The sequence below is a fragment of the Ranitomeya imitator genome, chromosome 7 (genome assembly GCF_032444005.1).
Source record: "Ranitomeya imitator isolate aRanImi1 chromosome 7, aRanImi1.pri, whole genome shotgun sequence".
NCBI lineage: Eukaryota > Metazoa > Chordata > Amphibia > Anura > Dendrobatidae > Ranitomeya > Ranitomeya imitator.
In genome coordinates, this window is record NC_091288.1 from 58,957,910 (window position 1) to 58,975,885 (window position 17,976).

The window sequence follows — 17,976 nt, forward strand, 5'->3', positions numbered from 1 at the left end:
ACATAATAGTACAGAGGAATTACCATGTCCCTATATGGACAATGGATCAAATAAGCTGTACCCCTCACAGCACTGTATATACTATCCAATATAAAGATCTAGGTACAACTTATAAATAGTATTATCCTGTTAGCGATCCAAAGTCCAGGACACACTATAGGAGACCAGCCAAACTGCCGGTACTGTAAATGCCCATGGCGTAAAGAGCGCAGTAAGGATAGTCTCCAAATATTCCTCTTACCCAGGTAGAGAGATGGATAAAGTTGGGCGACACCCCCGACGCGCGTTTCGCTCCAGCGTCCTATTAGCTTTCTCAAGCTTTTCAGTATTTCAATAAAATTTTGTATTTTTTTAATTTTGTAATCTGTAAGCTCCTTTGTTCTCCTGAATGATATCATTGCCATTCGGAGCAGGATTTGGTAGTGTCCAGGACATGGTTTTTGGACACTTTGCAGTATGAGTCTGGGTTTATATATATTGACATGTATGGAGGGCTATGTGGGGCCATTATACAGTGTGGACGGCTATGTGAGGCCCATTATACAGTGTGGAGGGCTATGTGAGGCCCATTATACAGTGTGGAGGGCTATGTGAGGCCCATTATACAGTGTGGAGGGCTATGTGGGGCCATTATACTGTATGGAGGGCTATGTGGGGCCCTTATACTGTATGGAGGGCTATGTGAGGCCCATTATACAGTGTGGAGGACTATGTGAGGCCCATTATACAGTGTGGAGGGCTATGTGAGGCCCATTATACAGTGTGGAGGGCTATGTGAGGCCCATTATACAGTGTGGAGGGCTATGTGAGGCCCATTATACAGTGTGGAGGGCTGTGTGCTGATCTCAGTTGGGGCATCAAACTGTGATGGGGTCACCGTACATTGACGGTGGGTTTAAAGCGGGGGTACAGTAGGATCATTCTACTGTGTATGTAGAGGAATTCACTGTGGGGGTATCACACGGTGTTTGGGGGGCCCTTTGTTGGAATCATACATTATGGGGCCAATGAAAGGGCAATCTAGGGACTTTAATAGGATGGAAATTACTTTGTAAGGGATACAAAGTTGTGAGATATGCTCTTCTGCGACTGCAATGAATGTTAAGGTTTCATGTGTTTATTTTTTTTAGTGTGTGGGGGGGGGAGGGGGGGCAATTAGAACATCTGCTATGGTGCCCCAAGATTTCTATATACACCCCCACCCGTGAGGAAATACCCAATGCTTCAGTCATTTGATCTGTTAAGATTGATTAATTAAAATGTGCTTTGTTCATGGGACAACCTCTCAAGTTTGTTTCCGTATGAAAAGGTTCATCGTTATATTTGATAAAAAAAACCTCCTCAATTGTCGCCATTTTTTTAAAATAAATATCAAGGTTGGCCCATGACTTTATCCAAGTTTTTAATTTTGTCCCTCTGTCGTTGAGTTTGACATCCCTGTTTAAGGGAATTTGTCACCAGGATTTTGCCACCTAATCTGAGAACAGCATAACATAGGAGCAAAGACTCTGATTCCAGAAATATGTCACTTTCTGGGCTGCTTCACTTAGTTTGGATAAAATCACTGTTTTAACCCTGCCCCCACCACTCATTAGCAAATTTCTGCCTATGCAGTGTGTATACAGCTGCCAATCAGTGGTGTGGGCGGGGTTATACAGAGCTCAGCAGTCTGATCGCTGTTAGATCTGCAACAAGATTTTATCAAAACTACAGCAAGCAGCCCAGTGAGTGACACATCGCTGGAATCAGGATTTAGGTTATAACACATAATTAGTTAACTTTAAATGCTAATATATTGGCAATAAAACACTTTAAACACGTGATGCAGATGACAGCTGCAGGTAGCATTCTCAAATACCCACTAGGAGTATTTTTTATTTTATACACAAGAAATGACAGACATGACATTTATCACAGAAAAAAAAATATTAATTTTTCAAACTCTTAACTGAAATGATTTGATTGTTACCTCCTGGACATACAATATATTGCTGCTGAGCATTTCCACTTCCACACATTACTTACGTATACTTTTGCTTTTTCCTTGATAAATTATCCAATGTCTTACCATGCATTGATATTTCATAACATCAACAATATAAATAGATTTTTTTTATGTCCTTAAAGGGGAGGTCCACTTCCAGACAACCCTCTATTAAATGTGCACAGGGAGGGAGCTGAAAAACTATACTCGCGTCTCAGATCGGTGCTTCTGCATACTTGGTGCTATGTCCCACGCCATTTTCTTTTGGTTTGGAAAAAATGTGAACACTGCAGCCGATCAGTGGCTGCTACAAGTCAGCACGTGACGCCCACACCAGATTATGATCCCAGGAGACACGTCACTGAATTAAGGAGGAGTAGCACCAGTCTAGGAGGTAAGGATTTTTTTTTCCAACTTCCCTGGTCCCATAAATAAAGGGTTATCCAAACATGGACAATCTCTTTAAAAAGGGCAGTGAACCTTATTGTTTAATCTGAAGGCTCATCTAAGCCACCAATCTTATCTTCTATGGAGCCCATCGTCATCCAGAGCTGCATTAACAGTTCTGTGGATGTCAAGTTTGATATTTTCCAGAATTTGCTTGGAGTTGAGAGTCTATATAGAGCTTTTATGATGATTTGCACAAAAGGAAGTGTAGCCTTTGCAAATCAAAGCGCAAAGTACGACGTCAGAACATTATAAAAAGGTGCGTTGCAATGTTTTAGGGCTCTATTTGGTACTCGCGGACAATACACCGATCAGAAAGCATCCACTGCCAGGACATCCATCATTGTGCTGTTCTCTATGGGAGAACCTGGCAGTAAGCGCTCAATGTACCTGCAGCGCCACCTCAGGAAGAACTAAGCATTACACACATCCCCATATGAATCAATGGGTTGTATGTGTAATGCAGGATCGGACAAGTCCTCCACAGTGAGAGACGCTCTTACTAACCAACTTTACTCTCCACTTTCCCCATCAGCTGTGAAACATCATTAACTCAACGATTCTCAGCACGGTGTAAAAAGTTCACTAAGGCTACGTTCACATTAGTGTTTTGCATGTTTGCGTCGGGCGACGCATGCCTCATGCGCCCCTATATTTAACATGGGGGACGCATGGGCATGCTTTGTGCTGCGTTGTGCGGCGCATGCATTTTTTTTGCCGCAAGCGTCGGGCGCAGAAAACGCAACAAGTTGCATTTTTCTTGCGTCCAAATTTCGGCAAAAAAGGACGCATGCGTCGCAAAACGCAGCATTTTTGCATGCGTTTTGGTGCGTTTTTATTTGCGTTGTACGTTGCGTCGCCGACGCAGCGGCGAACAACGCAAATGTGAACGTAGCCTAACTGCTAAGCCTCCCTATACCTAAAAGATGTTGTACCAAATGTAGAAATTCCAGAAACAAACTCATATAAAACATGGAAAAACTTTTAAGTATCTACTTTGGGCACCAAAGCGCTCAGTAAACGACCATTACAGAACTATAATGTGGTTTACAAAAAGGAAACCCTGAACCTGCAGATCATCAGTGCTACTTCTAGTCTCTTGATACATAAATAATCAATTGTTTTCTATAGTTGGCCTTTTTTGATTTCTTATGTTAATTTTCATGCCTTAATGGAATAATGTTGACATATAATCACAATGTGACCAAGTTTGGATCGTTATGACATTGTCATTCTTGCAGCAGGGTGGAAAGGACAGCAAAACAGGTGAAGGCACATTAAGGAGACTTATAAAACCAATATATATGTATATTCATGACTGTTACCAAGCCCTGCAACAAAAACGCCAAAACTGTGTCTTAAGCCCTTAAAAGTTCTATGGATTAAATGATTGCATTGACTATGATCATTCCCTCATTTAGGAAGAGCAGCTTATTCCCCCCAGTAATGAGTGGGAACATAAACCTTAACCGTGTCATCCCACAATGAAAGGAATCATCATGCGTCGCTATATCGAACGTGAAATGATAAATGCGATTTCTTTTTATCCCGGAGAATTAACCAAACAAGAACCGTTACATCAAGTGATTTGCAGGAGATGATGAGGCACATCCACATAGAAAGAATATGTCCCTGATGGTTTACAGAAAAGGGTCAGTGACAAGCGCTGGTATAAAGCAATTAGAGATGGCGCCGCACCAGATTGTGACCTCCAGGGGTAGAAAGAAACCGAGATACCACAGTCACACTGCCTTATAGTGACAGTATATGCTTATCCCTGAGGAAAAAGGGAAACCATATCCCAGAGTGTATGCTCCATCGTCTGGAGCAAGTCTTTGTTATCTGAAAACTCCCACTCGGATGGAGAGAGGGGTCTCCGTCTTCCGCCCTCTTGGTCGGACTTTATCATTGCAAAGTGCTTGTGAACTGTAAAAGAGAAAGGGAATAAAGAAGGAGAGGTCAAAACAATTATTACTGAAACTAATGATGATCTACTAATATAAAAGGGAATGGTTGAGAAAGCTGTACGTGAAACGCGCGTCGGGGTAGTGCTGGCAGAGCCCCACCAAGTATTCTTTCCTCCCCTCATTATGGGTAAGCAGTACTACCTATAAACCAGCCTTTTGTCTCACTCTATGTGTATTGGACTTCTACTATATATTGTGGGTGTATAGGTTTTGTATAAACTATACATTGCTTGATATTTTGGACTGACTTGGTGGATCGGTCTGTTTATCCTCATTTTTGACATATTGTTTACTATTTTTAATTAACTATTTCTAATAAATATTTTTGTATTAAACATATTGGTATGGTTTATGGTTACTCCAGTTTCTCTTTCATCATGTGCACGTAACTGTGATTTTAAATCTGAAAACCACGTTATTCATTCCTTTAGGCCTCATTTAAGATGTCCGTTTTTCACGTACGAGTTCTGCATTCTTGGTAGACAGAATGTGTACTCATAGCATATGGGTCTGTTCACATGAACTTTTTTTGTGGACTAGGTGTCTGCAAAAAAAAAAAATTGAGTCATGTAAATTTTTTATCTGAGTCACAGATGAAACTTACCCATTCAAACCAATGGGTCTGATAACTGATAGCATCCTTGATGTATTGATGCGCTGTCAGGTTTTCACTTACTGTTTGGCAGGAGAAACTTGAAAAACCCTCATCATTTTTAAACAGGATGAAACACTCATGGTAAAATAAAACCTGATCACACTGATGAAAAACTGATCCAAAACACTGATGAACATCAGTGAGTTTTTTCAGGGGTGCTAAAAATCCCTGACACCGGAATGAGGCTTCAATAGAAGAAAATTGGGGCAAATATATTGAATGTCTTATTAGCTTTTGACTCCTGTCACACTGTTTGAGCTGTGAAGTTTTTCTGCACATTGGGAAATTAAACGATTTTTTTGTTATTGTTTTTTTAATTGCGTAGTAAAATGTGTGACGTGCCATATAGGGATTTTTGTGTACTCACCGTAAAATCCTTTTCTCTGAGCCATTCATTGGGGGACACAGACCGTGGGTGTATGCTGCTGCCACTAGGAGGCTGACACTAAGTGATACAAAGAAAGTTAACTCCTCCCCTGCAGTATACACCCTCCTGCTGGCTCTCAGCTAACCAGTTCGGTGCAAAAGCAGTAGGAGATCAATAACAACATATGAGTGTATAGCATGTCATATTATATATGAGAGTATAGCATGTCAAATTATAAAAAAAACACAAGCTAATAAAAGGGTGGGAGCTGTATCCCCCAATGAATGGCTCGGAGAAATACCGGATTACGTACCGGTAATGCTCTTTTATAGAGCCCACGACAGCACCCACTAGAGAGAGGATCCGCCCCTAGGAACAGGAAACCTACAGAGAGATAAAAGGGGCGGCCCCCCCTCGCTCCTCAGTTGTTTTACAGAGAATAGGAGGAACCGCCGCCAGGTTTTAGTTAACAGGTTCGGGTATATACATATATATACATATTTACAACCTCATACTATATCTTCTAATATTTACACCTCACCAAAAAAGCACCATGTGCAGCTATATACAGAAAAGGGAGGGATGTGAACGGGTGCTGTCGTGGGCTCTATAAAAGAGCATTACCGGTACGTAATCCGGTATTTTCTATTCGCCACGACAGCACCCACTAGAGAGAATTGCAGAGACTATAGACTGGGTGGGTTTACTGAGTCAAGGACCGATACACCAAAAGTTAGATCAGAAGCAGAGGACAGATCTAATCTATAATGCTTATAGAAGGTATTCGGTGAAGACCAAGTTGCAGCCTTACATATAAGGTCTATTGGCACATTTGCCCTTTCTGCCCAGGAAGTCGACAAGGCTCTTGTAGAGTGCGCTCCCACATGCATTGGAGGATCTCTACCTCCAGCTTTATACGCCAAGATTATTGCCTCTCTGATCCAGCGAGATAATGTGTTCTTTGTGACTCCGGCACCCTTGGTTTTACCCTGAAAAGACACAAAGAGAGCCCTACTCTTCCTCCAGTCCCTAGTTCTCTCTAAATAGGCTAAGACAGTCCTTTTTACGTCTAGGGTGTGAAGTCTTTCTTCTTCTGGAGTTGAGTGGTTCTCATAAAAGGTAGGTAACAGGATCTCCTGGGATCTATGAAAGGTAGAAGCCACCTTAGGGAGATAACAAGGATCTGTTTTTAAAAGTATCCTATCTGATGTTACCACAAAAAAGGGAGGATCTATAGATAAAGCATGAAGATCACTTACTCTTCTGGCAGAAACTAATGCCACTAATAATACCGTTTTTAAAGAAATATTTTTTAGTGAGGCTGCATGTAGAGGCTCAAAAGGTGATTGAGTCAATGCATTTAGGACTATCGATAGATCCCACTGAGGGACCCGAGGTATGCTAATTGGTCTCGATCTCTCACAGGCAGATATAAACCGAGATATCCATTTATTACCTGCTACATCAAAATTAAAAAGAGCTCCTAAGGCTGACACCTGTACTTTCAGAGTGCTTACTGAAAGACCTAATTCCAGACCTTTTTGTAGAAATTCCAATATTGGAAATATAGGAATATCAGCGGAAAGTTGTGTAGTATGGAATTGAAGGAATTTCCTCCAAATTCTAACATAAATCCTGGTAGTTGAGGGTTTTCTACTTTTCATCAGAGTATCTATTAACCCACTAGAAAACCCCCTGAGATTTAGTAACTGCCTTTCAAACTCCATGCAGTTAAATTCATGCCCTTTGCCTGAGGATGAAGGAACGGACCCTGAGAGAGCAGGTCCTTGGATTGAGGCAGAATCCACGGGTCCGACACTGACATCGCCCTCAGCCATGAGAACCATGGCCTTTTGGGCCAGAATGGGGCTATTAATAGAATTCTTGCTCCTTCTTCCCTTATTTTTCTTATTACCAAAGGTAGTAGATTCCATGGAGGAAAAGCATATGCCAGGTCGAAAGTCCAGGGTACTTGGAGGGCATCGAGTATGTCCGGCTTGTCCTCCCTGTTTAGAGAGGCAAACGCCCTGACCTGTCGGTTGGCTCTTGTGGCAAACAAGTCTATTTGAGGAACACCCCATTGCGCTGTTATCATTTTGAAAATTTTTCTGTTTAGCATCCATTCCCCTTGATGGAGGGTGTGACGGCTCAGAAAATCGGCACGAAAGTTGTCTGTGCCCCTGATGTGAACTGCTGATAGTGATAGCAGATGACCTTCGGCTAATTCCATGATGTCTGATGCCAGCTCCCTGAGTCTGTCCGACCGCGTACCTCCTTGATGGTTTAAGTAAGCTACTGCCGTGGTGTTGTCGGAGAACACTCTTGTGTGAGAGCCGCTGAGCTGAGGAAGAAAGTGAAGTAGGGAATAATATATTGCCCTCAACTCTTTGACATTCGAAGAACTATCCAGTTCCGAACTAGACCAAAGATCCTGAACCCACTGATCCTTAAAATGTGCCCCCCAGCCTTTAGGACCAGCATCTGTGGTCACTATACTAGAGGGGGAAATTACCCAGAGAACCCCCCTTGAAAGGTTTTTCTGATTTAACCACCACTTAAGGGAGTGTAATACTTCCGTTGTTAGATAAACTGTTCTATCCAGACAGCCTCTATTCTTGATGTCTTCCTCTAATATAAATTTTTGTAGACGCCTAGTATGAGCCTGAGCCCACTGGACCGCAGGAATACACGATGTCAGAGAACCTAGTAATGACATGCTCTGTCTGAGTGACATACTACGATTTTCTATTGCTAAGGATACCTTATCAACTATGGAGAATTTCTTATCCTCAGGCAGCTTACAAATCTGGTCAGCTGAATCTAGAAGGAGCCCCAGGAATTTCTGACACTTAACAGGCTGAAGTCTAGATTTTTCCCAATTAACCAGTCACCCCAGGGATTGTAAGGAAATCACTACTTCCCGTAACCTCTGCTCACACTGTAGGGGGTCTTTACCCACAATCAATAGGTCATCTAGATATGGAATGACTAAAGTATCTTTTACTCTTAGGAAAGACATAACTTCCAATAGCAATTTTGTGAAAACCCTTGGGGCCATGGATAATCCGAAGGGCATCGCCTTATATTGTAGATGACGAATTTGTCCCTCTATACAGACTGCTACCCGAAGGAACTGCTGGAATAAATGATGTATAGGAATATGATAGTAAGCATCCTTAAGATCCAATACTACCATGTAACAGTTTGGAAATAGATTCTTTATGGCTGAACGAATGGATTCCATTTTGAATGTTTTAGGCCTTATAAAGGAGTTCAGCTTTCTTAAATTAATTATGGTTCTGAAAGAGCCATCCGGCTTATTAATCAGAAACAAAGGAGAATAAAATCCCCTCCCCCTCTGGGAAGATGGGACTTCCACTAGGACTTGTTTGCGTAGGAGGGTTTTAACCTCTGTTTCAAGCGCCTCTTGCTGAGGCCTGGATCTTAAGGTGGTAAGGAGGAAGGAGTCCGGTGGAGTTCTAATAAAGTCTAATGTGAGGCCTGAAGATATTAATTTAATGGCCCAAGTATTTATTGTTATCTCTTCCCATTGTTGCCTAAACTGTTTTAATCTTCCACCCACTGGAGGAATATAATTACTGGAATTTGTCGGCTGGCTTGAATGGACGTTTATTAAACAGGTTTCCTTTTTGTTTAAAATCCTTATTGTTCCATCTGTCTCTGAAGCCTCCCTTCTTTCCGAATGGTGGCTTCCTGAAGGCCCTTCTGTAAGATGGAACAAAGGGATTAGGGAATCCTTTTTTCCTTTCACCTGCCTTCGTGAGTATATCGTCAAGGACTGTTCCAAACAGGTACTCACCCTGACAGGGTATGGCACATAATTTGGATCTAGATTAGGCATCTCCTTTCCAGTTTTTTAGCCATAAAGCCCGCCTAGCCGTATTGGAGATATTAGCTGTTCTGGCCGCCAGTCGTAGGGAGTCAATAGAGGCATCCGATATAAAGGCAGCCGCACCTTTGATCAAAGGGATAGATGCTCGTAACTTCTCCCTGGATACACCATTTTTAATATTTTGCTCCAGCTGATCCAGCCAGACTAACATTGACCTGCCAGTACATGTGGCTGCAATTGCCGGTTTGAATGCCGTGACACAGGCCTCCCACGATTTTTTAAGGAGCGCATCTGATTTTCGGTCCATGGGATCTGATAAGGAACCTGCATCTTCCACGGGCAAGGAGAACCGGCGAGATGTAGATGCAACTGCAGCATCGACCTTTGGTATTTTGGTCCATGTACTCAAATCTTCGTCATCAAAGGGGTAGCGCCTCTTACAGGGTATTGGTACCAACCCTTTTTGACCTTTACCCCATTCCTTCTTAACGAGGTCCTTTATGGCCTGGTTTATTGGAAACACGTGGCCTTTCCGTTGGGAAAGACCAGCAAACATGATTTCCTGTGGTGTTTGGGGTTCTTTTGACTCAGATACCCCCATCGTATTTCTCACCGATTTAACCAAGTTGTTTATGCCTTCAGTTGGAAAGCAAACAAAGTCTTCTTCCCCTGAAGAGTCAGACAGTTGAGAGACATCAGAGTCGACCTCCCCACTCTCTGCTGACGTGTCAGCTCTAGGTGAGGATACTCTTCTTTTCTTTTTCTCGATATTAATCGAGGAAGAACCGCCCCCTAACGACTGAAGTTCTTCCCGAATTATGAGCCGTATCTCATTCATTTTCACCGATTCCTCCTGCCGTAAGGTGTTATCTATACATGCCTGACATAGACTCTTAGTATAGGAGTCAGGCAGGGGTTCGGTACATATAGCACATTGTTTGTGCTTACTCTTCCCCGTCCTCTTTGCCTAGAATAATACAAGCAAAGGAATCAATATATGCTTCAGTGAAGCTATGTGTACACTCACCCAGCGTATTAATTTTACCGGCTGCGGGGTTGCCTTAGTTTGGGATGTGGAACGGGACGATTTCCTTCCCGATTTATCAGTGGAGTCACTTATCTTAGAGTGTCCACTGCTCTTTTTCCTGGTTTCGCTACTAGGTACTAGTGGCTCTTCCATGGAGTGCACACGGACCTCCTCTTGGGACGACATAATGCACACTGACTGCACTTCTAATCCTGACCTTTATAGTGTAGCCACTCCTGCATACATCCCCTCCTAAATTTTTTTTTTTTTTTTTACTCACAAGTCCGGCGTCCGGACACTGGGATCGCATGGGGGAATCCAATATGGCGGTTCCCCCGGAAATGGTCCTCTGACACCGCGACCCCGGAAGTTCAAGCTTCCTTCCATGGGACGCCGACGCTACTGCGCATGCGCCCGCGTCTGCTGCATACCGGAAGCGCCCTAAGCGCTGCTTCCCACACCATGTCGCCTCTTACCTCTGGAGGGAACGGAGGGAAGATTCCGCCCAGGGACGCCGCACCGCTGCTCAGCTCCACTTAGGAGGGCATTACCGCAGGTATCCACACTGCGCCGTGCATTCATTAGCACTTACCCAACGGTGTCCCAGCAGGGAGACCGTTGGCACCTTCAGGCTTCCCTGTCAGCCGCACCAGATGAGGGGGGAGCCCGCAGGAACATTCCCCCGACACTGTCCACCTGCTCTGGGACCCCTGTCACTCAGCAGAGTCGGTACAGGCGGTAGCCCAGGCAGGCCTTCCTCTTCTTAGCCATAGAGTTTTCTCTGTGGGTTCCCTTCTAGGAACAGGAAACCAACTGAGGAGCGAGGGGGGGCCGCCCCTTTTATCTCTCTGTAGGTTTCCTGTTCCTAGGGGCGGATCCTCTCTCTAGTGGGTGCTGTCGTGGCGAATAGAAAAACGATTTTACGGTGAGTACACAAAAATCCCTATTTCTCCTTCGCCTCATTGGGGGACACAGACCGTGGGATGTCCCAAAGCAGTCCCTGGGTGGGGACAACATCAGATCAGGCCCTGTGTAACCGCTACTTATAAGTGCGCCACCGCGGCCTGCAGAGTCCGCCTGCCCAGACTCACATCTGTGGAAGTGTGGGAATTATAGTTCTTCAAGAATACATGCGGACTGGACCAATACACCAGCTTGCAGGCGTGCTTTGCCGACGCCTGATGCCTAGATCCCAGGTGCATAGATAGACAGGGAGATAGGCTGACATCTAACACGGAAGGACTCCTGGATGGTGAAACGAATCCACCAGGCTAGCATGGCTGATGAAACGGCTAAACCCTTCCTTTAACCATCAGGAAGCTTTCTTATCGTCAGGAAGCCCAAATAAAGTGTTCGACCTTCGGAGGATGCCGTCCTTGATACGTACCTACTCAGAAAACTCGCTTCGTTGAGATTATGGGGAACCCGTCCCGTTTTGTAGACTGGAGCCGAAAGAGATGAGGGAAGAACGATGCCCTCATAACAGTGGGAATACAATACCACCTTGGTAAGAAGGGACGGGGATGGCCTGAGGACAACCTTGCCTTGATGGTAATAAGGAAAAAAGTCTGAAAGAACAGAGCAGCAAGCTCTGAAGACTCATCAGGATGACAAGATCGCAAAGAAAAAAGGGTTACCTTCCCTGATAGAAAAGTCTGTCCGGATCAAAAGGAGTCTACTGTAAGACTCCCAGGACCATTAAGGTCCCAAAGATCTAACGGTATGCGATAGGGAAGAACTACATGTGAAAACTCCCTGTTGCAAGAAGACGCAAAGATACTAGCTCCGCAAACAAAAAACTGACTTGGTCAGTGCGGATCCCCGAGGATCACTGGGGCCCTTTCTGCTTCCGAAAAGCTTTCAGAAGTAGTGGAAGAGGGGTTATGGAAACTGGTACCACGGAAGAACCAGAGCATGCACTGCAAAGGCTCTTGGATCTCGAGGCCGAGCCATGAACTCAAGTACATTGGCGTTCAGTCTGGACGCCATCCGATCTACAACTGGAGAGCTCCAGTGAAGGCAGATTTGATGGAAGACATCCGGGTGAAGTTCCCACTCACTTGAGGGGAACCCTGACGGCTGAATATGTCTACCGCCCAGAGCTCTACTCCTGGGAAATGTACTGCCGAGATCACCGAATGATAGATCTCGGCCCATCAGAGAATATGAGGTACCACGGCCATGGCGCCTGAACGTGGGTACCTGCTAGATGATTGACGTATGACACAGCTGTGGCATTATCCAATTGAATTTGGATGGGGTGACCTGCCAGAAGGCAGTGGACCTACTGTAGGACTAGCCGCACCGTTCGGGTCCCCAGAGAAATGATCGGGAGAAGATTGGCACTGGTAGTCACCAATAACCATTGAACCAGGAGAAAAGCCCTGGATGAGGAAGGAGCTCAGAGACTACCCTCTGAAAGCCTGTTTGACTTGCTGAAAACGAGCGATGCGAAGGAAACTGCTTCCATTGTCGTCACCATTTTCCCTCAGAACCCTCCTAGCAAATAGAATGAAAAGAGGGGATAAGTGATCAAGTGCGCGAGTTCCCTGTTGAAGGGCCACGACCTTGTCTCGAGGGAGAATTACCATCCTTCTGGAAGTGTGGAGGATCATCCTCAAAAAGGATCTACTGGGTTGGAAATGAGGAAAACTTGTCTAAGTTTAGCTGCCAGCCCAGGTGAGAGGGTATTGCAAGTGATATAGACGAATCAGCATAGTCCTGGAAGAGCGGCTAGAAAGTCGACCAAATAGGGCAGGACGACCACACCTCTAGGGTGCAAGAGGAACATGACAGCCGCCATGACCCTTGCGAACACTCTGGGTGCAGTAGCAAGGCCGAAGGGCAAGGTTGTGACTTGAAAATGCTGTTCGCGAATGCAAAAGCGAAGGAACTTTTGAAGAGGGGAAAAATAGGAACGTGAGGGTAAGCATCCCGAATGTCGATGGATGCCAGAAACTCCAACTTTTTCTGTTGAAGTAATGGCTGAGTGGAGGAACTACATCCGAAAAAGGAGGACCTTGTGAAAGGTTGTTAGAAGTTTGAGGTCCAGTATCGGTCTTACTTTTCGTTCCCCTTTTTGGAACCAAGATCCCTTAGATCTAGACTGTCCTGGACAACCCTTACACTGCTGGTTGGGTCTGTAGGAAACATACGATCCTTTGTTAGACTCCCGCTCAGAAGATTTGATTGGTCAGCTCCATTGTCTTCGAGAAAAGGTTACTGGTGTGAATGAAAGTAGTTAAGGTCTCCGACCAGGAGACCATTGCTCTAGCAACCAATGCTGCGGCTAAGGAAGGGTAGAGCGCTGAACCCGAAGCCACAAGACGAAACGAACCAGATTTGCTATCTGACATTCCATGGTATTTTTAATTTATGATACATCGGGCGGGGATACTGGTAGGTATACCACAGGAGATTCTACCCGGTTAATCTGCCAAGTAGCAGAATGCGCGGCTGCATCCAGCAAAAAAAAAAGCCATCTCTTGCCATCGCCGCTGTCTTTTGACAGTGCAGAGTTAAAAATTAGGAACCCTCGGTCCACCATCCTCTTAACAGGGAAGTGCATCATCTGCTAAATAGTGGTGATGCAGAGGGGGTGCTCGGACGCCAAAAAGGGTGCCTCTGTACATCCACAGAGTTCAGGTCCCCGGGTGGACAGGGCAGGCTGTCTGGTGTTAGGCTTGGATGCAGAAGAGGATACATGGAGGCGATACTCCATGCGCTCGTCTATTGATGGTGGGGAGATCGGTGCCCTTTAAAGGACCCGTCGCCCTTAAAAATCAGACCAGGCATGGCATCCCACGTAGAGGCTTCTGTCCAGTGAATTGCGTATCCGGACTGAAAGGCAAATGCTCTACGAGGGGGCTTAGTCTCCTTATGAGGGACAATGCGTAGTGTAGAGCAAAACCGGAGTTCTCGTCAATGTACAGAGATTGGTTGATGATATAAATCGGTGAATCCATCCTATTCTGAAGCTCTGGCAAGTACAGATCCAAGGCAATATCCAATCCATATTCAGAGCCTTGTTCTCAGCAAATCATTGGGGAGAGAGATCAGGAAATGAAAACTTCCGTTTTCTAGATGCCTGTACGTTTCTAGACTACTTGCGGCCCTTGCTAGCCGACGGCTCCCATGTAGGAGAGGGACCATGTATAATTGGTCCTGCGAGCACTCCGAGCCACAGAGGGATCACAGTGGGATTCAATCTCTTGGTCAGAGAAACCATGGATTGCGGTCAGTGACGAAGTCCACTGAGGGGAACTAGGTACTCTGGGATAAACTGGGATCAGCGGCGGAAGGCTCCTGAGCTCATTTAGGGTGACCGGCTTCTGATTGATCATGTGTCTTTTAGACCAGGGCATACTGATCATGTGCCTTTAAGACCAGGGAATATTGGTTAGGTACTTCCTTACCCGGGTACTGATGTTGCAGAGTCGTTGTGCCCCTTTAATGCAAAGTTGACGCCCCTGTGTGAGCCGGCCGGGTGGACCAAGATGGTCACCGGGAGTTGCAGAGGTGATAAAATCTCGCATTGAGCGAGAAGCGCCAATTCGGGGGGCGGAGCCACAGACACGATGTGGGTGGAGCCTTGAGACTTCTATGAATAGGCCCAAGCCAGGGCCTAACTTTCTGCAGCCGGTGGGAGCGATACCAACGGTAGAAGTGAATGGCGTTGTAGTGGTCGAGAAAATTGAGTGCTCCCATGCCAGGCGACCACCACCAGAAAAGGTGGGCTGAGCTGCCTTAGCGCGCCATTGTGCGGGTGCGACTTCCGGGATGCGGCCTACACATCGGCCGAAGCCGGGGGCTAGATTTTTGCAGCCGGCCGGAGCGTTACCTCAGGAAGGTGCGCCACATGGAAGCTGAGGCTGCCTGTCAGCATGTGAATATTCCACTGCAGAGACCCATCGCTGACTAGATCCACTCACCATGGGTGCGCGTCCCGGCATGGAGCCGCCGCGGATGACTGGGTTTCAGCGCTGAGGAAAGTGCGCGCACTCTATTGTTCTGCTGCAGGTCAAGTATTGCAGCGTGGACGGTTCAGGGATAGAGGGATAAACCTCAATCCATCATCCTTTGGTTAGGGAGGTGGAGAGGAACCATCCGCCTCCTTGTGCCATCCGCTTTAACAGTGGTGGTGCAGTGGGGCTGCTCGGACGCCATAGAGAGGGGCCTCTGTACATCCACGGAGTTCAGCCCCCGGGTGGACAGGGCCAGTTGTCCGGCATTAGGCCTGGCTGGGGAAGAGGGTACGTGGAGGCGACACACCATGTGCTCGTTTGTTTAGGGTGTGGGGAGATCGGTGCCCTTGAAGGGGCCCGTCGCCCCTAAGAATCAGCCCAGGCTTGGCATTCCATGTCGAAGGAGAGGGTACGGAGAGGCGACACTCTCCGTACTCGCCTGTTGATGGTTCGGGGAGATCAGAACCTTGAAAGGATCCATCGCCCCTTCATTGTAGAAAGTAAAATCAAAAATGTAAAAGGTAAAAATAAAATAAAGAGTTTTGGGTCTGAATAGCAGACCCGTCCGTGTGCCTCCTACAGACACTAAGCAAGAACTGGTTAGCTGGGATCCAGCAGGAGGGTGTATACTGCAGAGGAGGAGAGAACTTTCCTTGTATCACTTAGTATCAGCCTCCTAGTGGCAGCAGCATATACCCATGGTCTGTGTCCCCCAATGAGGTGAAGGAGAAAGACTATTTGTTAACCTTTTAGAAGGGGGCGACCAAGGTGTTCATCCCTATCCATGGGCTTGGAACATACACGACTGTATCTGATGGCTTGGCTGTAGACAATAGAGTTTTTTATATGTTCTAGATGGAGACAATAGAGTTTTTTATGTGTTTTGGATGATGAAGAGACCCGAGTAATCTCGAAAGCTTGCAATTTGTTACCATCTTTTCAGTTAGCCATTAAAAAAGGTATCAACCACTGAGGACTCTCAATTCTAATTTTTTTTTATTTTTTAACCTGACATCTTTGGAACCAGTGGTTATTTTGGACCACTTGAAGATCCCATTGACATACATACAAGTGTGATTTTTACCTCTTTTTGCCTTCTGCATTCTGCCTTTGCTTTTCCTTAGCAATGAAATCAACTTCAGAGTAAAAGTCGGCTCGGTCATCTAATAAAAGGTTCTGTCAAAAACATTAACAACCAATGAGTCGGTGCCAACAGCCTTTTCCACGTAGTCAGACCACAGATGCAACTTACCTTTACCCCTATAATGTCGCCATCTTTTAGGTAATACGGTGCCCCCTGTAGGCTGTCTGCTTTTTTTTTCTTCTTTTTCTTGGAAACATGCGGAGTCTGTAGAATAAAACAACTCAGAAATATTATATACATATATATAATATTCGGTTTAATCCTGACATAAAATGAATGGGTCTTTTTTGTGGACAAATCCATTGTGAAAAAGAGTTCATTATTAAATCCCCCACACAGCTTAGGGTAGAAACGCGTATCGGGGTCTAAGGTGCAGGTAGATGTGGTGACACTTTCTATTATTTTTTGGGTATGTCTGATTATAATGTTATATTGCATATTCTCTCTTCACTATTGATTTTATTTTTTGTACACCAATTCTCTCTATATCTAATTTAGTGAATAGCATTGCAATTAACTTAGTTGATATACTGTATATATGTGCATATACATAGATGTTATTATCACTCTTTGGAAGTGTTCTGGCATCTTGTGGCTATTTTTTCTATTGTTTTATTATCCTCACTACTTTGTGTCTCTCATCGGCCTCCCCTTGCTTTAATTTTTTTTACTATTAACGTTTCCCTTTCTTGTGTAGTTGTATATTTCAAAATCAATATTTATTGTATATATACATTTATCTGATTTTTGATCAAATTGGAGTAACACTTCTATGATATTTTATTATTAAAAGAGATCGCCATGTTGTAGATAGAACTAAAGGGTAGAGTGGCAAATTACATGAATGTCAGGATGTAACAGAACAGATTAGAACAAACTCCTTATATCATCAGCAACGTATAAATATACTGACCCAGCTGGATATCGGAAGCCATTCATTTTTATCTGGAAAATACTTTGCAATCTCAACGTTGTCCACAGATAAAGAGCAATGGTTAGCAATCTTCTGCCGCAGAGCAGATGCAGTGCACCCACGAGAGATATTCCAAGCGACGTCCACAGATGGGAAGTATCGACACTCCCCTGGGACAGAAAGCTGAACCCGTAGAAGGAGATCCTGAGGTCTAAATCAAGAGGGAAATCCTAAAATGATTAAAATAATTTCAAACTACATGCCTGTCAATATTATGTGGATTAGTACAATACTCAAGTAAATAGTACATATAAATAACATAGGGTACTTAGATAACACTATTTTGATCAAAAAAGCGTAAACGCCATCCCACCGTGACAAGGTGTACCCATCGAGACAGTTCTATCCTGTTTCTAATAGTAAAACCTCACCTTGTGTCAGCCGGTTTTAATACTAAGGACAGGATGGGACTTTCCCAATTGGGTACACCTTGTCGCTTTGGGATGGCTTTTACGCTTTTTTTTTTTTTTTTTAAATCAAAATTGTGTTAACCAAGTACGTTCGGTTATTTACATGTACTGTTACTATTTACTTACTGTGGGGTATTTGCTCATTTTGTTTTTTTCTTGGGTTTTGTCCGTGAAATGGCCACAGT

The 17,976-nt window shown here is 44.7% G+C and overlaps 1 protein-coding gene across 1 annotated transcript in view; it reads right to left on the reverse strand.

The window, feature by feature from the left end:
* Positions 1-1,823: 1,823 nt before the first annotated feature.
* The window catches only part of USP40 (ubiquitin specific peptidase 40), a 113,858-nt gene continuing 97,705 nt past the window's right edge, over positions 1,824-17,976 (reverse strand). The window contains exons 29-32 of the mRNA XM_069733301.1: positions 17,322-17,532; positions 16,517-16,612; positions 16,349-16,440; positions 1,824-4,357 (exon numbers count right to left, since the gene is read on the reverse strand). Coding sequence (XP_069589402.1) covers positions 4,270-4,357; positions 16,349-16,440; positions 16,517-16,612; positions 17,322-17,532 — 487 coding nt within the window. The 3' untranslated portion in view covers positions 1,824-4,269. The remainder of the gene's footprint in view (positions 4,358-16,348; positions 16,441-16,516; positions 16,613-17,321; positions 17,533-17,976) is intronic.